Source organism: Haliaeetus leucocephalus, unplaced genomic scaffold, assembly GCF_000737465.1.
Source record: "Haliaeetus leucocephalus isolate CR32 unplaced genomic scaffold, Haliaeetus_leucocephalus-4.0 Scaffold897, whole genome shotgun sequence".
NCBI lineage: Eukaryota > Metazoa > Chordata > Aves > Accipitriformes > Accipitridae > Haliaeetus > Haliaeetus leucocephalus.
Window position 1 is genome coordinate 2,086,883 of NW_010973333.1, and position 26,043 is coordinate 2,112,925.

General features: G+C 40.8%; 1 protein-coding gene across 1 annotated transcript in view; it reads left to right on the forward strand.

Moving 5' to 3' along the window:
• Positions 1-2,184: 2,184 nt before the first annotated feature.
• Positions 2,185-26,043, forward strand: part of CAB39L (calcium binding protein 39-like) — a 37,466-nt gene continuing 13,607 nt past the window's right edge. Inside the window, exons 1-5 of the mRNA XM_010583376.1 lie at positions 2,185-2,269; positions 4,357-4,505; positions 15,782-15,946; positions 19,561-19,679; positions 25,722-25,890. Coding sequence (XP_010581678.1) covers positions 4,404-4,505; positions 15,782-15,946; positions 19,561-19,679; positions 25,722-25,890 — 555 coding nt within the window. The 5' untranslated portion in view covers positions 2,185-2,269; positions 4,357-4,403. The remainder of the gene's footprint in view (positions 2,270-4,356; positions 4,506-15,781; positions 15,947-19,560; positions 19,680-25,721; positions 25,891-26,043) is intronic.

Here is a 26,043-nt window from a genome sequence, read left to right on the forward strand (position 1 = left end):
TTAGCCTCCTAGACATGTTGGTCTTCTGGTTTTTCTGGCCAGCCTAGGGTCCTTCTCTGCATCCGCTCTAATCTCTGTTGATTTTACATCACTGTGGGTGTTCAGGATTGTGTACAGTGTTCTGTATGAAGTTCCATCAAGACTTTGTACAAAAGACATGAATACCTTTGTATTTCTACTGGCAGTTACTTTTGTAATTCATCACAGATTTGCGTCTGTCTTTCTCCTGTCTGTAAAATACGGGTGTAGTCACCAGGTGTCTGTCTTTGTCATTTCTCATGGTAAGTCCTCAGCTTGAAGGAGATATTGATAGTCATAGAATGGTTTCGGTTGGAAGGGACCTGTAAAGGTCATCTAGGCCAACCCCCCTGCCATGGGCAGGGACGTCTTCAACTAGATCAGGTTGCTCAGACCCCTGTCCAACCTGGTCTTGAATGTTTCCAGGGATATGGCATCTACAAACTCTGTTTCTTCTGCCATTCAGCATTATCTGATACTTTCTGCTCTTAGTTTTTATCCTATTTTTATTATTTCAGTCCGTGAGGCAATCCAGTTTCTCAGGTAATGATATTACAATCCTCTTCACTGTTGATAGTGTCTTCCAATTTTGGGGTATACTCTTAATTCCTATGCCTCTCTAAATACAATCCTGTCCCCAAATTGCTCTTAACTTCTCAGACAATCAGTCTTCCTTTACATGACAGTTTTCCTTCAACTAGTTTATTTTCTACTGTATTCAGTTCAGTGTATTTCCATGTTGGATGCATGGGTTCTGCTGTGTTTTACCTGTCTGACTATATATATATAAGGGATTGTAGTATGAGCTACCTTTGGTAAGCCTGTGTTGCATTCTTTTCAGTTGTCTTTCATCTTTGTATTTCAGTTATTTTTTAGACTGGTTTCTTGAGAAAACGAAGCTTATGTGGTCACGCAGTCAGTCTCTCATCCTACTTCTCTTCCCATAGTAACTTTTGAACTTGCTGGCCAATTTCAAGCAACTTTGACAGAGGGCTAGATGCCTGGAAAATACAGAGTTCCAAAAAATGGACTGAAAAAAAGTGATGAAAGGAATAGTGAATTTAAACTAAATTAGTGCCTCTACCAAAGAGAAGACCTTTCCTTCCAAGTAAAGCTGAGAGAGCAGAGCTGATACAAGGAGGAGGACAGGGCAGAAATGCCCAGCTGTGTTAAGAGCTTTAGCAAGAGCTTGTGCTTTCTTTGATGCTGGAGAATCCAGCCATGAGGAGCAAAGCTGGAGGAGAGGAGTCCTTGTTTTGCCATGTGCCTTAGGGAATAGCCAGCCATAAGACTAAGGAGTACAACTCCCAAATCTCAGCAGAGTGACTTTACCCCCTTTTGCTTCTACCTGTAATTGTGACTAGCATGTGCCCCCTTGGAGATTCCTGCATGGAGAAGCAAAAGGGACCATAACCTGCAGCTGTCAGTATGTGTTTTCTGAAGTGATGGATAATCTTTTGCCAGATGCTGATGGCTTAAAAACTGTGTCCTGAAAAGGGGTAAATCCAAAAACATTCTTCAATGCACATCTGGGGCTCTTCCCCTTTCCCTCTCTGTCTCCCTCTGCGTGCGTACAGCGGATGCTTTGCTTTGTATGTAAGACTGGTAATTGAAGTGAAGCAGAGACTTGGCTCTGTTCAGTGTCAGGATGAACTGAACAGTCTCTTGAGTCCCTTCCTGCCCTATTGTTGGTGATTTTGCTGTTATGATTAGGACACTGGTAGGGTATGAAGTGAAGAGAAATGGTATTTTATCACTGAGCAGTGCTGTGGTAACTTGGCAGTAAGACTGGAACTATACAGTGGAAAAGTGCTAGCCTGGCTGTTGGAATTTTATGGCAAATCAGTGATTATTTAAATACAGACACCATACTCTAGACAGCTATGTAAGTTACTTTTTGGGAAGGAAATGTGTTTATAATTTATAGTCAACATTTCAGTTAGAAATGTGGACTTCATTTTTTTTTTTTTTTTTTTAATCTCAGAACCTCTAGCTCATGAATACTTCAATTTAAAAATTAAATTATCTCCCCCTTTGCTTTTCCTTGTGTGGAAACTTCTAAAAGGGGAAGATGAAGGGATGACTTCAGCAATCTGAATAAACCTGCCCCACCTTGGATGAAAATACTTCTTTTCTGAAATGCAACATGCCTGTTGGGCTCCTGCTCTCAGACTTTCTCTCTTGCGTCTTCACATCCTCATGGCATGTCTTCACGGATAATAAAAACATGCAGAATCAGGTCCTTCTTGAAGTATGTTGTGAATTACTAATCTTCTAATTGCAGCACGTGCAGGATTATGGGGTGCTTGGCGCTTGCTAGCAGCATTTAAACAAATTTATTGTATAATACTGGCATCCCAGTCTTTTCCAATGCTTGTATGTAGCTGAGCGTGCCCCAGTGAGTTAGTCGTTAGTAATCCCAGTCTTCAGGCTTGCATGTTTTCAGCTTGAGGTGTGAGTGTGCTCTGTTACTGGTTGGATGGTGCTGCCAAAGCTTTCAGTTGGGAGCTCCATGGGAGCAGGAGTCCACAGTTGAGAGCTCAGCCAAGGAGTGACGGTTACATAGCCAAAACTGCAGAAATAAAAATGAGTTTGAACTGAACTGTGAGGAGCTTGAAAATGGAAATCTGAAAGATGTGAGCTTTCAGATGTTGAATATGAATATATTCCTGTTAAACTGACCTAGCAACAAATGAGAAGCTATATACAAATTCAACTACTCTGGACACTATAAAGGAACTTTTGGTTTAAATAAGACGTTTAAAAATATTTCCTGTGTGTCATAGAAACTGTTCCTGTAAAGATAATCTGCAAAAATATTTTAAAATGTTTTTAATAAGATGTTAGGGCAGTGTCTGTATAGATATATTTTTTCAATTTTTCTTTTTTTTTTTTAAAGTACTCACCTATGGTTTGAATTTTGTACTTGGCTCTTTCATATGGTTGCTATTTATAGTTGTAATAGAATGTATATCTAATCTGGGTATTCATTCCATAGGATATTTGGGGGATTAGTAACACATGGATGGGTGGCACAAATGGGGTCACACTTCCTGATGGACTCTGGAGCGTGTCAGTAGTAACAACGAAGCATGAGAGGAGTGGGTTCTTTGGGACCACTGGGTTTTCTTCTTTATACTGTGTGTATTGTGCTGTTTAATTCTCTCCTTTAAAACCTTTTGTATAAAGCCTTTTTTTAATTGTAAAAGTTGAAGAAGAATAAGGAGATTGAAGTGGTGTTTGTATATATTTATGTTTTCACAACTGATCTTGCAAATGTGTGTGGGGAGGGATGGTGATAGTTGTCTTTTGTTGTGGAAAGAGATGAAAATTTGAGATGATTTTTGCTTTTGGTTTGGTTGTGTTTTTTTTTTACCTCCTCTTTATTGTGCAAACTGGAATGTGATACAGAATGGTGCTGAGCTGTCCCTGGAAAGTGATACTGCCTTAGCCAGAGCGTATTCCCATCTATAGTCTGTCTGTTGACTTCAGTAGATCTCTGTATTGGACCCGCAGCAAAACCCATTGGAATTCACAACTTAATGCTGTGTAGGATCAGAAACTAAGCTACTTGGTTTCTTTCATGTATAAATACAGTGATGTGGTATTTGCCTTTCTAACCATACAGAGGAAGAATGTTTTAAATTAAACAAACAAACCCATTTTCGTTAAAATGCTCAGTCTTCCATTTAAATGTCATGAAAACATTTGTGTCCGTATTTGGGCCTGATCCTCTGTTCCTTGTTTAATTCAAGCAATGTTTTACATAAGTGAGACCTGACCCACAGATTCTTGAAGTCTGTCAGACTCAGGGGATAGCTTAAACTGCTTCCCCTTGAGAAGCTTCTGAAAAAGAAAAGCAGCTGAAGAAGAGGGAGCAATGGTAGAGAAGCTGGGACCCTTACCTTGCAATGCTCTAAACAAAGGACGCTTTTGGTATGCTGGCATCTACAGTTAGGTAGCTGCATCACGACGAAACCAGTTTGGCAGAAAGCCCTGTCAGAAATCTAGTGGAGCCTGCCAGATATGCAGTGTCCAAAAAACATTGGATATAGGCACAGACTTGCTGGAGCACTGACCTGTAGGTCAGGGGCTTTAGGAAGCATTCGACTCCCATGCAGGTGCTTAGTAGTTGCTTTCCATGTGCTAATGGTGGCTTGTGAATCCTGGATGAACTTGCCGTAACTGTACGTGAGAACTTTTACTGCTCTACTGAGTAGCTGAAGCAAAACAGAGTGCCTGAGGCATAACCTTTTCTTGTTCATAATGCCTTTGTGTGGTTTTATTGCATTTTCATGTAAACCTTAAAAGCTATTTTTGTTTCTCATTTGATTTAAGGCAGTCCTCTTCTGTCCTCAAGGAAGAAATCCAGGTGAAGAAAAACCATGCCTTTGTTTAGTAAATCGCACAAAAATCCTGCTGAGATTGTGAAAATTCTGAAAGAAAACATGGCCATATTGGAAAAACAAGAAAAAAAGACAGACAAGGTATGAGGTAGTGTTGTAGAAGACCAATAAGGTTTTTATGTGGGGGAAAACAGTAGAATAAAGGGAATAAAATTGTGTTCTCTCACTGCCCTGGTTCTGCAAGTGCTTGCACATGTAAGTAGCTTTGTGTTTGAACGATCCTGCTGAAATCGGGTTTTTTTTTGCGTAAGTACAGTACTACAGACCTGGGGGTCAAAAAGAAAATGTTATGATCCAGGAGCCTCAGCCAAAACAAAGGGTGATCTCCTACTACTTTGAATAGTAATGCACCTAACAAAACAGCTTGGAAGGCTATTTGAAAATTATTATACTGTTAATTGTTTTAGCAGGATAACAAATGAGACTGCTAATTAATGTGTAGGTACCCAGAGAGCAAAACTCACTTCTGATGAACATTGTTCGCATAAAACAGCAAACTTGTATGTATTCAGATGTATATAAAAGAGATCTCACTCTGTCCATCCTTTCCAATCTTCTGGGTGCTAGTGCTTCCGAAATGAGCTGCGCTACTTGTATTCTAATTATAGCGCTTGGTTCTTGCTAATACTATTGCTGTCTTCTAACTCTGTGACACAGACCTGAGTTACTTTTGCCACTCTTCCAGTGACCATTTGAGAAGATGCACCCCAGCGTACAAAATGCTCCCAGTTAGGAATTTGTGCTTACATAAAATCAAATATTTTTTTTTTCCATCTGAGACTCTGTCTCTTTATATTATTACTGTAGTGGAAGTGTATGTTTTTAATTAACAACAAACTAATTTTAGGTTAATACTGAATGTCAGTGGAAACAGGAATAGCTGATAAGTGACATTAACACAGTTTTTGTGCAGCTGATGTTTGTGTGTGCATGTTTTGCTTCCCCCACCTTGTGCAGGAGCCTGTATTAGAACGAACCCAACCCAAAAGGTAAGCACAGAGCCCTTTGCGCCCTTAGTGAAATCCTCTTGAAACTTTTTGGTTCAAAGCAAGCAGCTCAAAGTGTGTTAATTGTGTAAGATCAGTCACACGGATTTCAGGAAGGCCTCTGGTATTTGATGTCTCATGCTGAAATACCTTCAGTTAACTGAAAAGTACTGAGAGAATTTGACTCCAAACTAAAACTTAAAATAAGTGACTAAATAAACCAACAGTCTGCCCTCCCCTGCTGAATTCATCCCTCGGAGCCTGATTAAAGACGACATTCAAAGCAGAAGCTCTAGGCTTGGGTTTCTTTTTGATTTGCTTTGCAGCATGACTCCTCTGGGTTGTGGTTTTGAGGATTTTGGGCTTTGAGCTGGTTTGTTTATTTGGGTGTCAGTGACAAAGGAGGAGAAATTCAGACTTCTTAGAAAATTGAGAACTTGATGTAAATTTTTCATAAAAATCAGAACAGCTGGTGTGTGTTTTCCTTACAAAGCAAAAGATATGGGAGCGTTCCCCTGGCGTATTAGGATGGAAACAGCTCATGAATTTAATCACGATGCTTATTTTACAGGAGGAGGTTGTTTTTCAGTATTTTCTGCCATACTTTATTGCTATGGGATGGAGGCTGTTCCTGGGGTGAATGTGGGTGATCGGGGAGAGGAGGGAGGTGGGACAAGGCAGTCACTTCAGCAGCAAGGCAGAAAGTGAAGAAACCAGCCTTTTTTTGGACGGTCTTTACACATATGGCTTGTTGACTCAGGACTTTGCACCACGATGTAGAGGAAGCACATAGGGCCTTTCTCCCTTCAGAAGGGAAGATGTGAGACTCCTTAGTAACACTGCCTTTTATCTAAAGTGTTGCAATGAGCCGTCCTGAAATAAATACTTATTAAAATAGCCCGAGTCATTCTCCTGAGTTTAGGGAAGTAAATCCTAAGGAATATCTTTAGTACTGTGCCAATGATAAACTTTTTAAAAATGGGAAGAAAAATAACTCTAGCAAAAACAATCACTCCACCACATCTCTTACTCTCCGTACAGGTTTGTGGGCTTAGTAAAACCATTTTTAAGTGTTGTTTGCATTTCGAATTGGAGAAGAAAAGATGATGGGGAGATTTTTCAATGGCACACGGGTTTTCAAAACTTACTCTCTCAGTAATACTAATGAATAACATCTTGTCTTTTCATGAGTATGATTAGAGAAACTTAACTGAAAACAAAAGCAAAGAAAAACAAAGCACAGTGCAGTACTCTGTGCTCTTCAAAACCTGGCAAAGTTTTAAAATTTGTCTCCAATTTGATTTCAAAGGGAGATGAAATGTGTCAAACTTTCATAAAAGGGCCCAGAGGTCTGGCTCCTGCAAGAGCCACAGACCGTGGATATCCAAGAGATGGTTTTGGACCCTGTGGGCCTGTGAACGCAGAAATTTGGGAATCGGGGCTCTGATTTTTCACATTTCTGGCTCCTTGTAGTCTTGCATGTGAACTGGGGAGATGCCGTTTTGCCTCACCATAAAACTGAGGTTCCCAGGACTTCTGGGGTACAACTCCGCAGCATCCCTGATTTTGCTCGCCTGCAGAATAGCTTCCAACTAGGACTTGCCTCAGATATTTAAGCAAGAAGATTTATCCTGTGACAATTGAGCTGTTGTTGTAGCATAGTCAGTGTGGTATGTGGGCTGAAACAGCTGAAAGCTGCTAATACAGCCGGAACTGGCAAAGCCTAAATTAACTGCAGGGCTAGCGGAGAACCTCCTTGTTTCCTTTCCCAGTTGAGAAATCGTAAGTATGAGGTGAAGATGCCCTGGGCAGCTGGGGAGGTGTGAGGTTGGACAGGGAGAGGCTTGGTGCTTCTAATACAACTTTGTGCAACTTTCAGCAGGAACCATCTGTGCCTCAGAGGGGCTGTTTTTAGATAATGCAGAAATGATCATTCCCACCAAGCTATGCAGTCCGCAGGTAGAGGGAGCCTTGCAGCAGACCAGTTAAGACTTTCTGAGTAATGGGAAGAGGTGGGAGGACACTAACTTGATACACAGGATGCAGAGAAGCCACTTGTAAGTATAAAGGCAGTTATACATCTTTTGAGACACATTTCCATGTACACACATAACATACAGAAGTTTGCACTCTTTCTTAATGATGCTTTTTGTTAGTCATAGAACAGGACCCATTCAGACTTTGAACTCTATTGACTGCACTAGCATCTGTTGTCTTAGATAAGGGTTGAATTTAACCCAGTTCTTCCATGTGTCTTTTTTAACTGTTAGTATGTGTAGTGTTGCCATAATGCTTTTTAAACACTCTCAACTAAAAAATAGGCTAAGTTTGAATATTTGGTTCTTACTTTTATTTTATGGGTGGGTTGGTTGATTTGCTTGCATGGATGTATGTGTGCTTAAAGCTTTGCCATTTTCTCAGCTACATTCTTATGGTTGATAGGCCACAGATTTAGAAGTGCCACCGCACGTGCATCCTTTTCCTTTGAAGTGCTCTTTCTAATACCTTGTTTTTAAATTTTTTTAAAAATAACAGCTATTTTACAGAAGGTATTGCAGCACTGGCAAATCTAATGTAACAATTGGGAGATTAAGTAGGGCAAGACAGAGCTGGAAAAGTGGACTAAAGCCTTCTTTATCAACCATCCTCCTCTCTTCCAACATCTGAAATAAATAAGCTGTTCTTGTGGCACATACAATTGCTGACATCCTGTTCAGGCTTTGATGCGGTGAAGAACAATTAATTAAGTTTTATCACTGAATTCTATAAATGCCATAAAAAGTTAATCCTGGTCATGTAGAACCAAACTATGCTTGGATTTAATGAGAAATACCCATTCTGGAATTAACTAGAAGAACAGGGAAGTATTTAAATACCTAGGAAGTGAAGACTTCAGAGCTTAGACTGTCTTCCTTCTGGCATGAACTCTTGCAGCCTTCGGAGGTTGCATGTAAATAGGGAGCAAGAGAGGAGAAACCCTGATATCAAGTGGACAGATCCGCTGAACCTGAGGAAGAACAGACAGCATGTGACGCTGCTCATACTGCTTCATTTACTACTGATACGCCACCATGTCTTTTGCTTATAGATGTTGTAAAAGAACATTATAGAAAAGACGCCTGACCCATCTCACAAAAAAAAAAGGGGGTGACATCCTGACTTCTTGAAGTCTTGTGTTCAGCCGCTGACTCGGGTCAGCACAAAGCAGCGTGGGTGGCATTCGGGGTGTATTCACCGAAGGATGTCCTTGAACACATCACCCTCTCCCTGCTAACCAAACACCTTTGGGTGCGGCACTGGTGACTCAGTGCCATCTGCGGTGCCTACAGGTTTGGTAACATTTTCTGAACCCGCCCTGCAGCAAAAGTCTTCAAAAGTGTCACAGGCTTTTAATATAGTACAGCAAACGGATCTGGGGTCAGTTGAAACTTGGCCTGATCTTTCTGCTTGGGCTAGATGGGCTGAAAGCTTTGCGGTTTCTGGCGTAGCTAGTCCAAGGCTTGGATATGAACCCAAAGGAGTTAGAGCTGGTTCAGGGCACGGTGCTGAGTGTTTGCCTGGCAGGCAGAACCACAGGCTGCAGCGCCCTTAGTTGGTGTTCAGAAACATCGTGAAGCTAGTTGTAAAATAACCTGAAGTGTCAAGCTTCTTCCCTTTTCACTTAAATATATCTAATGAGACTGCTTGTTTGGGTAGGTCACTGTAATCTGTCCTCTGTTTCTTCTCTGTGTACTGTAACAAATTTGGTACTGTTCAGAAGGGTCAGGAGAGCAGCATTTTTATTAAGGCTACACTTAAAAGACTTTAAGATTTCTGGAACAAATATTTATACGAATAAATCCTGCTTTTTTACATAGCAACAATAAAGCCATTATCAGCTCCTGTTCACCTTGCTTGCTCCTGTGCTGATAAAGCAACTGGGGACCGGTGTGTGAGATGAGGTGCATGCAGAGGACGTGATGTGCATTTGCATGGAAGAATGGTTGTGTGACTACCGTGACTGTAAATACCTGTGGATGCGATTCTGCAGCTGCCAAAGTCAGTTGCAAAATTGCCTTCGACTTGATTGCTGCACACTGAAACAGAGGAGGGAATGACATAAGAAGGGCTTGGCACCCATTCATTCTAGCTCTGCATGCCCTGGGGTTTTGTGGAGCGTTTCAGCTTCCCCATTCTGCTAAGGCCTGTTATTGCTCTAGAGGTGGGAAAAACTCCAGGTACTGCCAGGTGCTGGTGCCAAGAGTTTAAAACCTGTCTCTTCTGGTTGCCTTTTTTTTAAAAATATTATTATTTTTAAGGACTTTACAACCTTTAGTTCTGTCTTAAAGTGCAGGATTAACAGTGGGAAAGGAATTTATGTCCAGGTAGGGCAAACCTGGCTCTTCCATTTAATCATACATCCTTTTAAAAGGCTTTTCCCTGTTGTGCCTGCTTGGCCAAATTGTCTTTGCCAGCTTCCTTGAGTACTAGACCATATTTTGCTAAATGACAGAGTTCATGCCTCCTGATCCAAAATGTCCACAACTTGTTCCTATATATCTATTTAGCATGAAATTGTACCGAGGATAGGTCAGTTGAGATGATCCTGAAGCTACATAGATGTTGGATTCAGCTCTGCTAACAGCTTTTCTTGGGAGTCCTTACAGCTACATGTAGAGAGAGTTGCGTTGGCACTGTTCTTTTAGGAGGAACATTGGTTTGAATCACACAGAATATTTTTAAACAAGATAAAGCCAAACCAAGGAGCTTTATGCTTTTGGTTGTGATATATAGTATGGAGTACTGGCAGTTCACTGACTCACACATTGGAGTATTTAACATCACTCTGGCAGGCATCTGTGTGTGTTACTGTCTGCTGCTGTGCTAGAGAGCAACAGTTTAGAAAGAGATTTTTGCCCTGGAAATAAGCTAGGTACACAAACAGAAGCTGTACAATCCTATTTGCCATATTCTTATGAACAACTGAGGATTTCCTGATCACTAGGCAGATGCCAGATGTCAGGCATTCTGTATTTTTCTTACGTATATTTGATATCTGAGTTTGGAAAGGTGGAAAAAGTTCACGCAACTTGTTTTTTCTTCACTGTTATGGTTGGTCATAAATGTTTTATTCTTCCAGAGACTTAATACAAGTAAGAATAAGCCCTTCTGACCTGTAACATATATGTACATCTGTGTGAAACCTCTAGCCTGTTGGTGAAACAGAGGTAAAATAGAGACAACCCTCTGAAAGATTTGAAAAGTTGCAGTTCAGGTGTAGGAGCTCGGACTGTTGATTATTGAAGGCTTGATACTTTTCTCTTATGGTTTTTGTAATCTTCCCTGGAGAGGAGTAGAAAGATGCAATGGATCTACATTGCATAACAGGAGATCCATCTCTCTCTTTGACGAGCATAATAGGTTTGGATCACGAGCACTTAATATGGCACTTTTTAAGATAAATGTGAAATTACCATAAGTAGCTAAGGAGAGGAGAAGGGCAAGGTTAGTAAGTAGAGGTAATTTTTATTAAGCCACTTGGAATAGGTAGAAATTTAAGTTGCTGAAGCTGGGGACTTGTGGTAAAGTATCTCTGTGGTGTGCTGTGGGGTTTTTAAAAAACCTGCCTGTATGAAGTTTTGATTTTTGAAGCAGAAGATCTGTGTTGGAGTTTTTTTTGCTGTGTCACGCACAAGTAGTGTTGCAATAAAACAGCTTAGCCTTTGAGTATGGGAAGTCCCAACTCATGTAATTATGGAAATAAAAATTCAGCTTCCTGTGTGAACAACAGATAAGACCTTTGTTTTAGCCTTCCGTGCTACTCTTTAAAATCTCTCTGGAAGATATTAGACAAACAGAAAAAATTTAAGACTTGGAGGATTTCTTTGTAATCCCTTAATAAAAAAACCAGGAAACTCCTTACTGTACTGTCTTGTATAACTGTGGAATATAGAGAAAAAAATAACTGGTTTGCAGCATTCCTTAATAAAGCTAAATTACTGGCCTAATGACATTATCATGCATTTTGGCCGTCCTGTAGAGATCAGTCCAAAAAACCCAGAAAAACCACAGAAATTGTCTTCTAGACCTGGCAAAGCAAGCTAAACTGAAGAACCCAATATTAGCACTGTGGGAAAGGAAGATCAACACTGGAGTAGGGAAATATTTCAATATAGGCATTGTGGTATTACCCATTCCGCAGTAAAGACTGGACCTTTGCAAAAAAAATTGGCTGGTCTTCACATGTGTGTTAGGCTGCGGAGAGGATAGTCTTGAGGTCTTTCAGGGAAGATTTTTTTTTTATATAGAATTTCAGGGAATAATTTCTTCATAAGCTGCTTTCTTTGTGTTAGGATCCCATTAAGTCGACAGTGACAAGACTTTGATCTATGAGGAAAACCAGCTTGAGACAAGTATCTTCAACTCATTGTTGAAGCTCTTGGTAGGTTTGGAAAGACACATTAATGCTGACAAAAAATTAACTTTATAAGCAGGGGAGGTTGAACGCATTTATAATTTAATGTAGGGAAGTTATATAGGCTTATCTGTGTTGTCAGTTTTCCAGCTCCAAGGCTATTGTACATCACCTAGTCCAGTAGGGTTAGCAAAGTAATCCAAAGATTGCTAGATTTCAACATTTACACAAAATGTTGTATTTTAAAATGGACCCAGAAACCTCTTGTGGATTGCTGGTCACTATAAACTATGCTCTGTGGATGAAGAGTTATTTCTTGCTGGAAATAACTTCTTAGTCCTGTGCTGAGTGAAAGTAGAAAAGAAATGGCCATCATTGGAAAAAAACTGCCTTCATTGCACAGGCGGGCATGGGTTGTGCTCTCCTTCACTCTCCTTACACAGCTATTGCAAATCAACCTCGTAATTCATTTAAGACCCATGTACCCACCCTGAATTTCAGGGTTCTCTGGTGGAATTGGATCCTCCCAAGTTTGGATGTTGTGAACTGAGATGCCTGTCGACTAGAAACCTGCAAGTTGCTTTAGGAGGTCAAGATCCTGACATCTGTGCAGTGACAGCAGCGCAGACACTAAACTGATGTGTGTGCTGGGAATCAGCTTGCATTTCATCTTGTGCTTTGTTGTCCCTGTCTGCAACTGTAACTGTCCAAAGTTCAGTGTATCCCACTTTTGATATTCGTATGTAATATTTATAAGCTGTTCTGTTTAGGATTCCGTGTTCAGTTATCTCATCTCCCTCTTTCTTCCCTCTGCTCACACTGGCTTCTCTAAATAGAACGGCATAAATGCAGTCATGATGTAAAGGACTCATAGCTAGAGGATAGAAGGAAAATCTTCTGGAAAGAAGATTGTGCTTAATTGCAAGAATGATTCAAATGGATTAAAGCGCTTAGATATTTCATGAAACCTTTTCTTTTGCTCTGTAACTTCTGCTGAAGTGAGAGTTGCAGCACTTTGCTATTGTGGCTGTTGCCACTGATGGAGAATAAATAGTAGTACGGAAGTCATAATAGACTTTGGAGTTTCTATCAAATCTTTTTGTAACTGAAATTCTGTTTGTGGTATTGTTGCGGGGAAGGGTGTCTTGCTGAGGTTTTTGCTGGGTTTTGCAAATTTTTCTAAAGAGGGTCAGGTCCGGTCTGCCTTCTTATGACAAGCTGTTCTGCAGCTATGTTTCTGTCATCTTGTATTTTCCATGTATTCGAGTGAATGTATTCGTTTTGTTATTTGTTTTGGACAGATCTTGGGTCTTTGGATCTTGGAATGTCTGTCTTTTTTTTTTTTCCTCTGAGACTTGAGCAAGTTTCCATCACAGAAACAGTGATTATGTATTTGGGTTATTATTCTAAAAATGCAGTAAGATTAAGTGGAAATGTCAAAGTGGAGGCTAGAAGTGGCTGTTACTTTACGGATCTGTGTTCAGGATTATGGTTTTCCTCCAGATAGATTATGAGGGATAGGCACTGAAGAGCGGTCCTTAGATTTGACCGGGAATAGCTTTTGGTGATGGGTTGAATGTCAAACTACAGAGTATCCAGAGGATATGAAGGAGAGGGAAGTTAAACACAAAATGTAAATTGCGTGTAGAAAAGCTGAGAAGATGAGTGGATGGGATGGCAGATGATTAGAGAAATACAGCTGTGGTGCCCAGCTGTGCCCATCAACAGCACGGTGTTCTGTAGTTACGTCTTCTCCTGCAGCGCTTTACTTTTTAGCCTCCTTTTTGAGAATTAAACCTAAAGCTCAGTCTTGCAGACATTTTTCTACATATCAGAAAGGACTACTATACTTGAAAGGTATTAATGTATTTTTTTTTTTAACCACAGAATGCCAGAGATATTCACACCCTGCCCAGCAGAATGGGTGAAAAACCAAAAATGTATGGGTTTTTCCTTTAATATGAAAATATTTGCACAGCTCTTATGAAGTTTTAGGGCTTTAGTTCCCAAGATAGCACCCCTGTTGTTAATCCCATCTGTACTCTGTGGGATATCTCTAGTGACATACCACTAACATTTGAGGTAAAAATAGGCTCTTTTGCTGAGCGACGGTAAGGAACAACAAGACTTCTGCTGTGGTTAAAGTTATCACATAGTCATATTCATTTACACGCCGCTCCTGCTGACCTATCTCAGCTAGCAGAAAACTGAGAGTAGGTACAAACAGATTGGGGGAGAAAGTTTATTTATGCTGTGCAAAATCAATGCTTGAATCTTCCAGGGAGATGCAATGTGAAAGTGACTTTTTATTGGGGGGGGTGGAGAGGGGGGGTGTTTAGGATTTTTAGGTTCTTTCTAGGATTTTTGTTCACTAGTGTGAATAAAATCTGTGATTTAAATCAGTATTAAAGTGTTGGGAGATCAGCAGCAGCTGAAAGATGCCTCTCCAGAGCACAGTGTGGTTATTTTATGCAGATTGATGGGGTGGTATTTGAAAGCATGACATTTTTCCTTTCAGTTTATGTGAGAGATGAATTGAAATTATTGATCTGGTTTTGAACATCCATTAATGTCCAGTTAGCTTTTACAAATGACTCTTGGGTTTTCTGTGTGTGTCTTGAATTTCATTTATCTATTTCCTCCCTTGCTAAGCTAATGAAACACTAATTTCAAATAAATGTTTTGCAATATAGATGTGAAATGCTGTCCTGTCCTCAGCATCTTTAACCGTCTTGCCTGGCACTTTGCTGTCATCCTCAGCTTTGCTTTCAAACCTGTCCCTTATTTCCATCCCACTCCCTGCCAAAAAATCCAACCAGCCTTGCTGCGGGTCACACGTGTATTAAATATACCCTGACCCAGAAGGAGCCATTGCCTCCACAGCTAGAGCAGGTGTCATTTAAAGCACACATGCACACACATGAAAAAACAATGCATTTGCTCCACAGAGTCTTTATTTATATGAAGTGGAGCAAACCTGGGAGGAGAGCGTGAGCTGGAGCTGCCATGCTGTGGCCAGCAGTCGTTTCCCTTGGGAAGTGGGACGTTCCCATTCACATCTGATTTAAACCTGCTGACTGACATGAATGCTAAGCTGTTACCTGTTCATATGCGTTTCTCTTTCATTTCCTGTTGTAAGGTTTCTGGCCAAGATATTTTATAAGGTAATTCCCGATTCATCCTCTGCATTAGGTACCTGAAGCATTGCACCTGAAGTATACACTAGGTGGGAGCAAAAGATGAAAGACTTATTTTAGTTCACTTGGTGGCAGCTGCGGAGCTTTACTAAAGCAAATTGTTTAATTTAATTAATTTCCCAACCTGAGACTGAAGTGCCTGCGTGCTCCATAGGCAAATCCCTTGTGGAAGATGCTGGCTCAAACTAGACGTGGTGAGGAGAAATAAGTGGTGGCAGTGCCAAGCTGGCAGGGGTACGGGGATTTAATTGGGTTACCAGCAGACGAGCTGGGACAGTCCGTCAGCAAGCAGTTGATGGGGAAGCAGCACAGCGGCCAGCCCACCAGCGGCAGGACCTGTCCAGTTTGGTACCTTCATCTGGCACCTCTCGCCCCATGGGTGTTGATGGAACCCACTGGGGAGGACGGGGGGAGCGATGGTGAAAGTGCCACTGCTTCTGCAGGGCAGCGCCTGTCTTCAAATCCGTCAAGGATCTTGCTGAGACCGGTTGGTAATTGTACTCCTTCCCCTGTTTTATGCCCGTGGTCTGTAATTAATGGCATGCTGTGTTTAAGTTGAATATATCTGTGTGCTTCTGTAGGACCTGCACGTTCCAGTGTAGATGTCCCAGCCTCAATGATTACCTAAGATTATTAAAACCATTTTACAATAGGTAACGATCAACATAGGTACGGTTAGAAGCTTTTGTTTTGAACTGCTTGTCTTTTAAAATAAAACAGTTTTGCTTTTTCTTTTCTGTTTTCTTTTTTTAAACAAACCCCTTATCTGCTGGTGAACAGGCGTCAGAGGAAGTGTCAAAATCTCTGCAAGCAATGAAGGAAATTCTGTGCGGGACCACAGACAAGGAGCCACCTACAGAAATCGTGGCTCAACTGGCACAAGAGCTATATAACAGTGGCCTTCTAGTGACACTTATTGCCAACCTGCAGCTGATAGATTTTGAAGTAAGTCAGCATCCATAAACCTTTTCATCTCCTTGGTCTCTCTGTTGTCAGTGAGTAGAGCTGTAGTTTTTTGAAGTCTAAATAATTTTATTGCATTCAAAACTGTTTTTCACATGCTAAAGAAAGTAGTTGCTGTAGATTAGTCAGTGTCCTGATAGACGTGTTCATATACTGGAAGTAACTGCAATGCATCTGATTTTTTCTTTTTTATTAAAATGAAAACATTAAAGAAATATTGTCATATTATGCTAGAATTTATTGAGATCCTTTCATTTGTCTTCTCCCTGCCACCCCTGGTTACTGTTAAATGTCTTAATTACAAAAAAACCCAAACCCCAACAACACAAACCGCTAAAAATCCAGTAATTTATTTATTAGTTTTTAAGAAAAAAGGAGAGCGGGGCAGAGAAGATACTGTTAGCAAATACACCACAGAAGGAAAACTACTGCATTTTTTTAGTTACCTGACAGTCTGTATTCCTTTTGTCAGACAAAAAATTCTGTATGGACATATTGAACCCACAGTCTTCAAATGCAAGCACTGAATGAAATACCTAATCTGTTGCTGAATTACTGTTATACAAACAATTCTAATAAGTCTTACTGCAAAATAGATTTTTTTCCATGATAAAACCTTTTCAGTCATTTAGCAAAGCTGTTATACATACTCTTTTGGCAAAACAATAGAAAAGAAGTGTCATTGAACAAGAGGATAGTAAGAGTATGTGCTGCTTTGTCTTCATATTCCCATTGACTTTTTTAGCTTTGTCAACTTTTCTGCTTCCATTTTATATTGGCGGCCACAGTTGGCATTTAGGTTTCTTTGTTGAACAAGCAATTTTATCAGTTTATAACATGCAAATTAATTTTTTCATGCATAGGTAATGGTAGAAAGCAAAATCATAAATTACTTGAAAGTCTGATTTCTGAAGGGAATAGTGTTTTTGTAGGTTACTTTGTTTTGTCCTGACTCCCTCTCTCCTCCTCACCAACCGTGCTGCCCACTTTGATCCCAGTTTTGCACAGCTGTACTCCCCTTTGAAGATGTGTTTTCAAAGACTTCATGAAACTTGATGGCTATTTAGAGGAGCGAGGCCAGAGTTAATGCCCCCACAGAAAATAAGGCAGAAGCACAGACTCGAGTCCTGTCTCATTTGTGTTTCATCTGCCAGTACGCTTACAGCACGTGTGGCTGGGGGCGGGCATGCGTGTAGGGGAGACTTGCACACATCCATCACACGTCTATAGAAAATACAGGTTTATTGCTTCTGCCACTCAAGAAACAAGGTATAATTTTGGTGAGGAAACTGTTATGAAGCACTAAAGTTGGATTTGGGCAGGAGCCCAGAATCAAGATCAGACTGGATTTTTTGAAATTTAAAATATGAAATTTATTGTTGAACTTTGAAGAACTGAGGAAAGTGTGCATACAGAAAAAGTCAACTAGAAAAAAATAGATGTTACTAACCACATATAAGCCTAAGGGTTCACAAGCTGTAAAGCCACTAAAAGAGGCAGTAAATAGCCACAAGCCCAGGACTAGTGACATTAGATGCTTTCCCTTACTTTGTCTGGAAACAGGAGCTAAATTATGGTATAGGTATCATCAATTTGTTATTTATGTAATGGCATCCTTTGCAGTTTTTTTGTTCTTGTCTAGCCACTTTTTCTCCATACTGCCTTATCTTGTACTTCAGTGGCCATATGTATTTCATTATAAGGCAAAACTGAATCACAGATCCAAGTAAGAAGTGTTGCAAAAGTATTCCTACAATTTTTATAGATGTCTGGTGGTGAGGGAAGTCTGCCTTGGTTCCCTCCTATCTGCCTCCATTGCCCCCAGGACAACCCAGAAAGACCAACTTCTCTGGCTTTCATCATCGCTGGTCTCTAGAAAACTAGATATAATTGGATCTCTCTCTCTCCCCTCTCTGAGATATATAGAGAGATATATATCTATCTCTTCTCTGCTATTGGAAATAATGCTGCAGTGCCCTTAATATTAAGTAACTAATATAAAATTTGGCATAGCAGAGAGGATCACTTAATTTTTGGCCATTTTCACCTCACCCTTTCAACAGCTCTTCTCTGTCTGGATTGTTTTTGTCTTGGAGTAACTGCTGAAGCCGCTGGGGATCACAAGGTTCCAGGCATACGTTACGGGTGTTGTAAAGGTAGGGGAGAATGGGATGACTTCATAAAGAATTAGCCTTATTAAGAGAATGTCCAAGGGTCAAAAGTGTTGCAGACAAACACAGATGGACTGGCCTGCTCTGATTTTATTCTATTTAATTCCCCGAGTCTCCAAGCCAGCTGGGTTGGAACGAGTAAGAAAGCAGAATATTTTGTGTTTCTCAGCAGTGATTTATTTGTAGAGGTGAAACCAGGGAATTTCCCTCTGTGTGAAACTATCTGCTCCTTGGCTTCAAACGTTCGATAAGTTCTCCACCAAGGAATGTTTGTCCTCGCGAGACAGATCAATGATCATGATTATAAGTAACCTTTTGCTTTAGCTTGCCCTGTGCTTAGTGACCCGCTGTTGACTCAGTGCCTTGGTTACTGGTCATTAGTGCAGCGGTCTCCCCCCTCCATTAATTTCACACATCAATTTGTCTCCTGTGGCCAGGGGAGAAAGCGGTGGGGGAGGAAGAGGACTTCTAATGCAAGATGTATTGGCAAACCCTGTGGCTGAATAGAATGTAATTTGGAAAGACCTTCTGAAAAGCTGTTTGCATGGGGAAGTGTTCGAAGGCAAAACATGGTTGTGCAGATAGGTGTATACAGGAGAAAAATTGGACAACGTGAAGGATCTTAGTTGTGACTAAAGCAGAGACATATATGTGAAGCAGCCTTTTTATCAGTATTAATGATTTCATTCTTCATGGTGAAATAATGGGTGCAGTTTTAAATTTAACCCTGATTTTCAAAAATGCAGTCACGCTTGGCATTGATAGCATGTGAATAACGAAAAGCTTTAGCTTTGTAAGTCTAGGCTGTGGGGCAGTGTACTTGGTACTAGATTGACAACTTAAATTTGGAGGCTGCAGGAGCAATAGTACACAATGCAAAAGCATATTTAGCTCAGGGTAGTGACTTGCTTTTCATAGAATCATAAAATGGTTTGGGTTGGAAGGGACCTTAAAGATCACCTCGTTCCAACCCCCCTGCCATGGGCAGGGACACCTTCCACCAGACCAGGTTGCTCCAAGCCCCGTCCAACCTGGCCTTGAACATTTCCAGGGATGGGGCAGCCACAGCCTCTCTGGGCAACCTGTGCGAGTGCTTCACCACCCTCACCCTACCTTTTTTGGTACTTTAATGTTGCTATTTAAGATAGCCAGGGACTTCCTTGACAGAATAAGGGGGATGCACATCTTCATTTAGAAGAAGAAAGGTGTAAATGGGAGTGAGGGGATCGGTAGTCTTCAGAGCCACCCAACAGAGGAAGCCTTCTTGTGGTGTGGAAGAAACAGCAACTATGAGGTGGTGGGACTGTGGAGAGCCCAAAAAAACTGTTTTGTTTTCACTTTCATTTCTACTTTCAATAGAGAGCCTAGTAAATGGTCATTTGTTCGTGTTTTTCCAGCTGAAGATATATTTTGCTTTTTTAACAGGGCAAAAAGGACGTTTCCCAGATATTTAACAACATCTTGAGAAGACAAATTGGCACGCGTAGCCCTACTGTGGAATACATTAGTGCCCATCCACATATCCTATTCATGCTTCTAAAAGGGTGGGTACTTAAATTAGACTTAAAGAGCATTGCCTGCAACATGCTGGCATTGCAGTTGATCTACTTTCTCACTTTTCAGTTAAAAAAAAAAAAAAGTTCAGATTTTGTTCCAGATATTTTGTTTCTTTTATGTTGACTTTCTTTCTGCTTAACTGTATACTTTTTATGACTGGATTATTTTATTTGGCCGTTATTTCTTCACCAAACTTCATGTTGGAATAATTATGTGCTGATTGTTTTTGAGTGTTCCTCATGTGATGTGTACTTCAGTTCTTGCCCTAAACTCTCGTGTGGCATTGCTGATGACTGTGGAGTTTCATTTAGACCTTTTTGCATTGCAGGAGTGACTTATAGTGGTGTCTGTAAATACTTAGAGTCAAACTGGTGGTAGAACAGAGAGAAGCAAAAATGCATAAAAAGCATAGTTGTGTCTGTGGGACAGACTTCTGCAATCCTTGTAGCCACATGTGAACTTCAACTTTGAATTAATTCTGTAATGAACTCCACAACTTTCAGCATTACTTTTTTTTTTTTTTTTTTTTTGTCTTTTAACCTTTGAGGGGGTCAGTGCTCAGCTGTAACCTGGTGGTCCCCAAGGTAAGTTGGCCAAGGAGGGGGAGTAGACTGCTGTATGGAGAGGACATCAGCTGTAGTTGCATTCAGGAGTGCACAAGTGTTGGCCTAAAACTCTTGAGGCTTCTGTCCCCTTTACTTTTGACTAAATGCACCTTTCATTCAGTGAGAAGCTTTGCTTTTCCAGCCCTTGAAGTCTACTGTTTTCTGCTCAGTTTTCTTTTGGCTTTAGGATTTTGTTCATTTTTCCCTAAGGAAAAGAGAATATATGTGATTGGGATTAAATAACAGATGTAGAAATAAGGAGATTTATTAGCTGATCAGTATGAAACAATGTGGACTCTCATAGTAGTTGTATGGTCACGCTAGTAACAGCCATTCAAAAACATGATATAAGCCTTTTAAACTAATGGTTAAGAGAATGCTTTTTTTTTTTGAAGTGTTTGTCTTGTTCTTGAGGTTGAAGATTTGCATTTTTACCATTTTCTCCACAGCCAGAGTTAGGAAAATACTTAGGCACCATCTAAGGTTTGTGCGTGACAAGGCTGCAGCCCCAAGAGTAATAAAATTCTGTTCAGCCAGCCTCCCCCCTCTCCCAGGGGCAGACCCCAGTCAAGGAGAGGGATAGGCATGGGAGTCCTCTGAAATAGTTTTTTCTTCAAAACTGGCCACATTCCAGCACAGCTGAGTAGCTGTCGTGGTTTAACCCCAGCCGGCAACTCAGCCCCACACAGCCACTCGCTCACTGCCCCCGCTTGGGATGGGGGAGAGAATTGGAAGAGTAAAAGTGAGAAAACTCGTGAGTTGAGATGAAGACAGTTTAATATGTAAAGCAAAAGCTGCACACAAGCAAACCAAGGAATTCATTCCCCACTTCCCATGGGCAGGCAGGTGTTCAGCCATCTCCAGGAAAGCAGGGCTCCGTCACGCAGGACAGTGACTTGGGAAGACAAACGCCATCACTCTGAACATCTCCCCCTTCCTCCTTCTTCCCCCAGCTTTACATGCTGAGCATGGTGTCCTATGGTCTGGAATATCCCTTGGGTCAGTTGGGGTCAGCTGTTCCAGCTGTGTGTGTCCCCCCAACTCCTTGTGCCCCCCCTCCCCCGCCTGCTCGCTGGTGGGATGGGGTGAGAAACAGGAGAAAAAAAAGGCCTTGACACTGTGCAAGCACTGCTCAGCACTAACTAAAACATCGCTGTGTTATCAACACTGTTTTGGTCACAAATCCAAAACACAGCGCATCCCAGCTACTATGGAAAAAATTAACTCTATCCCAGCCCAAACCAGCACAGTAGGGAAAAAAGTAACCAAGAGAACTAGTCAGTACCAGGGATTTCAAGAACGGTGAGCTTGTGGTTGAACGTGGTGGCAAAGCTCTTGGTTGCTGTGACAGGAGGAGGTGCGGACCTGCTGTCTTCCTCGCAGGCAGGGCGGTGAGGAGCCTGGGGGGGTGGCTGGGCTGAGCTAGGTCTTGCTCTTACAAGTATAGTGATTTGGGGTGATTTAGGTTTAATTGTGAAACTCTTGACTTGTTTTGTGTTACTAAACACCAGCTTCCTCAAAAGGAACCCAGTAAGCTAGTTAAATGGATTTTGGTTTCGTCTGTTTGTTAAAATTCACCATTTATATAAACCTCAAACTAGTTGTTTCAGGACAGCGATGATAATTCTCTCAGTTGTCATTAAGTTGTACAACTGCTTTCAACTTCATATATAGATACAATAATTTTCTTTCCTTTTCTCTGTCTTTGCTTTTTCGATTTTTCACTCATTTTGTTTTTGCATGTTGTGCATGTATCGCTACCATATGTCTGGGCTTTATTTAAAGCTAAAAAATATTTTTGGATCATGTCCCAGATATTCTTTGGCATCTGTAACAACCAAGAATATTAAGATGACAGTAAAGATTTTATGTTATGCATATGTGTGGCTGACACATTTTACTGTAGGTGACCTGAGCCAGTGGACGTATTTAAATGGCATCACTTAGGTGGTTTTTGGAGAGTGCTGCTGCGTGCAGCAGCGTGTCCATGTTAGTTTGGTCCTCAGCTCCTTGTTCTTGATTTCTTGGCTATCTCTTCGCAGCACTGCACTGTATCAAAATTGCTGTTTCTGGAGTTTCTTGTTAGAAAATGCTGTTGAATTCATCAGCAGTAGTCCAGAAGACAGTACCATCCAGCCCTGATGGTATCTGAGTAGCTGCTGCAGAACAGCATAATGATGTCAGACATGATGCTCCCTTACCTGCTTATGTCCTGCTGCTGGGACTGTCTAAAACCGATACTTAAAATATGTGCCTACAGCAAGGGTAGGGCCCTGAACAGGCAGCTTGCTGCATGCAGGCAGCGTGCCGTGCTTGTGTGCAATCAGCTATGAGACTGGGAAACAGGCACTTCATGTTAGACATGACCACTTGAAAACGTGACTTGAGGACACGTTTTCATTTTTATTTAATAGCAAATGAAATAAATGGAATCAAAATCTGCTTAAAGGTAAAGAGAGTGGATTTGGCTGGCTTGTACCATTCGGTGTTTGTTATATGGCGTTATCTGGAGAAAAAAAAAATAGAATTCTACTATGACTGTAAAAGAAATAGCCCGGGACTATTGTGAAGACTTGTCATTGTTTTACTTGTATTGGATGCAAAATTTCCTCTGCCCCCTGACAGTCAGTTCCCAACAGTATCAACAAAAGGTTGCTTTTTTGTTGCATAATGTGAGTTCTGTTGAGTGGGAAGGATCCTGAATCAGAGCTCCCGCCCGGTGTTTCCTGCCTAATACTCCAGTGGTACTGCCAGCTTGAGATAACTGTTCTTACCTTTTAGGCTTCATTTTACTTGTTGGCTACTTCCTTCCAGCTTCTCAGCTTCAGAAAAACATGCAGTACATAGTTGACTACTTTTTTTTTTTTCTTTTTATTTGGTAGGTTAATTGACCTTCCTGCTGCATGAGGACTTGCTTTAATAGTATCTCATTTTCTGTGTGTGCAGGCTTTGTGTATGAGTAGGATTTCAGATGAATACAATGTTTGGTGTATATAGAGTACCGGATATATTTGGGCCAAATTTTTTCTCTGGTCTCAGCATACTACGTTAGCCCAGAAATAACTTTCATCCTTTTTAATTTCAAATATCTTCCCTCTAGTACAGTGACTATAGAGGACTTGAAGTTTGTGGCACTTGCACTGTCTCTCACAAGTGAGAAATTTATAAGCTCCTTTGTGAATATATATCATGCCACATGCTATCTCTAACATACTTAGTCACTGCCACGATCTGTTTTGTAATGACCTCTTCACATCGCAGTGCAGTTAAAGCTTTAATGGTATATTGGCTGAAGTTGCAGAATTCCCCTTAAGTTTATCCAAGGATAAACTCAGGCTATAGAAGCTAGTGTAAAATCAGATCAGAATATAGGTGTTTGTCAAGACCTTGTTTCTCCCAGGCTTGATGCCTTCCTAATCTCCTGCCTGTGCTCCTTGCCTTGTACCATCTTCTGCACTAGCCATGCAAGTATGATTCCCTTTGCACCGAGATGCACCTCTGCTCTCAGTCTTGGCTCTTTCAGCCTCCACAGTGAATGTTTTGAAATATTTCAAGTCCATTATTTCATTTTCTGGTTGCCCCCAGTAGTCAGTATGGGGAGGTTTCTTTAGGTTGTAAGTTCATCCAAACAGAGAACAGCTCAGTATTTTTTTTATGCTGTGGGAATACGTCAGCACAGAGCACTAGTTGCTTATTAAAAGTGATTTTGAAACACATTTCTATCATTCCTGCCTGGTAGCTTTGCATGTAAGTGTGGGTGCAGAGAACATGCCAGTTATGACGGGATAGCCTGTAAACTTCTTCCAGGCATATTCCAGGAGCCAAACCCACTTCCAGATAATGGAGCATTTGACTAAGAATGACTCTGTTGATACTTATGTTTTAAAAAGTTATTGTGCTGGAAACAATGTAATTTGCTTTTATTCCAACCAAAATATTCCTTAGCCAACTATTAAATATTTTCCTGGCTGCACTCCTAGGTGCAACTCTGCCTCTTTTTCCTTGAAAATTAGTATTCCTGTTAATGGAGTTGAGGAGAGGTATGCCTCAATGGGAAACATAAGCAAATTTCTGTTGTCTAAAGAGTTATAAATTCACGTTTGCAAATGTTTCCCAAAAGGAAACAAATAGGGGCTTGAGTGCCTGCATTTCCTTGAGGGTGGGAAGTTTCATTTGCCTATTTCAAATAGTAATTCATTTTTCATTAAGCCAACTATTGTTGACGTGAGGTTGAAGTATGCAGCTCTGGTATGCTTGCAAAACACTACCATTCTTTTAAATTGCAAGCTGGTGGTAAATTTGAGCCCCCACTCACTTACAGCACAGATGGCATTTTGTGTTTTTCTTTCTTGCTTTTTTTTTTTCTTCCTCTTTTGGCCTGTGATAGAAATTAATTGTTCAAAGGAAAAATGATGCTGATAAGCTCTTGGTGATAATACACAGTTCTGATATAGTATAACCAGCTTATTGAAACAGAGTGTGCTTTCTGTCCCCTTGGACTTCATCACTTTCACATGACTGAAGATTGCTGGAAGAAGTTAATTTTAAGTCCTTCCTGACTGCTGGATTTCATCCTTTTTTTTTTTTTTTTTAAAGTTGTGTTTCTAACAGTTTTGTTTCAGATTAAATTCAGCTTTAGAGAAATCAAGACTTTATAGAAATAGAAGATGATCTGAATTGCCTCCCCCCTCCTTCCCTCTCCAAGATTGAGAAGTGTGCTGGCTTCTGGCTATTGCAATGCGTGTGCCATAACAAGATTGTAACTTGAGGAATGAATACTTGTCTCCTGAACAAAGTCATAGCCTCTGCAGAGGAGGGATTGAGCAGAATTCCTCCTAAACTGCAAAAAAAGATCTTCAGAAACTACAGAAAGCTTAATCCTGTGTAGACTGCCTGGATAGACTTCGTACCTTCCTTGTTAGACACATTAATATGCTAGAGTGATCTTCTCTAGAAGAGGAGTGGGAGGTGGTGGATGGTCATGAGGTGTTACATTTTTCTTGGATAAACTAGGGAACTGAGAATTAAATCTGAAAAGGGAGATTGTTATATTGTATGGGCTTTGCTTTCTCATAAATCTAAAAAGATGAAGGAGCTCTGTTGAAACGTTACGCACTCCCCACAGGGACTTTCCACAGAGAGGAGGTGTAATGCACATTTACACTGAAATGTGTTTTGGCTTGTGAAGGCAGAGGTTAGCGATGGGGAACACTGGCTGTATTATCTGTGTGTCTGCTCCTTAGCTTTGGGCTGAGGTCCCGAGGCAGGTGGGTACAGTGCTGTGGCTGGGAGCTGCCATCCACGTGTTGTGTCCCCTCTGGTGCAGGCGATCCCTATGCTACAAAGTTCCCCATTGCTGGAAAAGTGCCCGTTTATCTTCGTTCTTCTACATTTTGATCTTTTCTGTTTCTTTTTATTCTTCAGATACGAATCCCCAAATATTGCCTTACGCTGTGGAATTATGCTGAGAGAGTGCATCCGGCACGAACCCTTGGCCAAAATCATACTTTTTTCGGAACAGTTCAGAGACTTTTTTAAATATGTGGAAATGTCAACTTTTGATATAGCTTCTGATGCCTTTGCTACATTCAAGGTAAGTTGTTTGATACCCGCATGATAGCGTTGTGTCAAAAATGGCACTCTATCAGCAGTCATCACTGAATGTTCTGTTGCCTTTAAACTGGGTGGCTTTTTTTATTGTTCAGTAAAGGATATAATTAATCCTTGGTCTGTTTGTAACAGGATT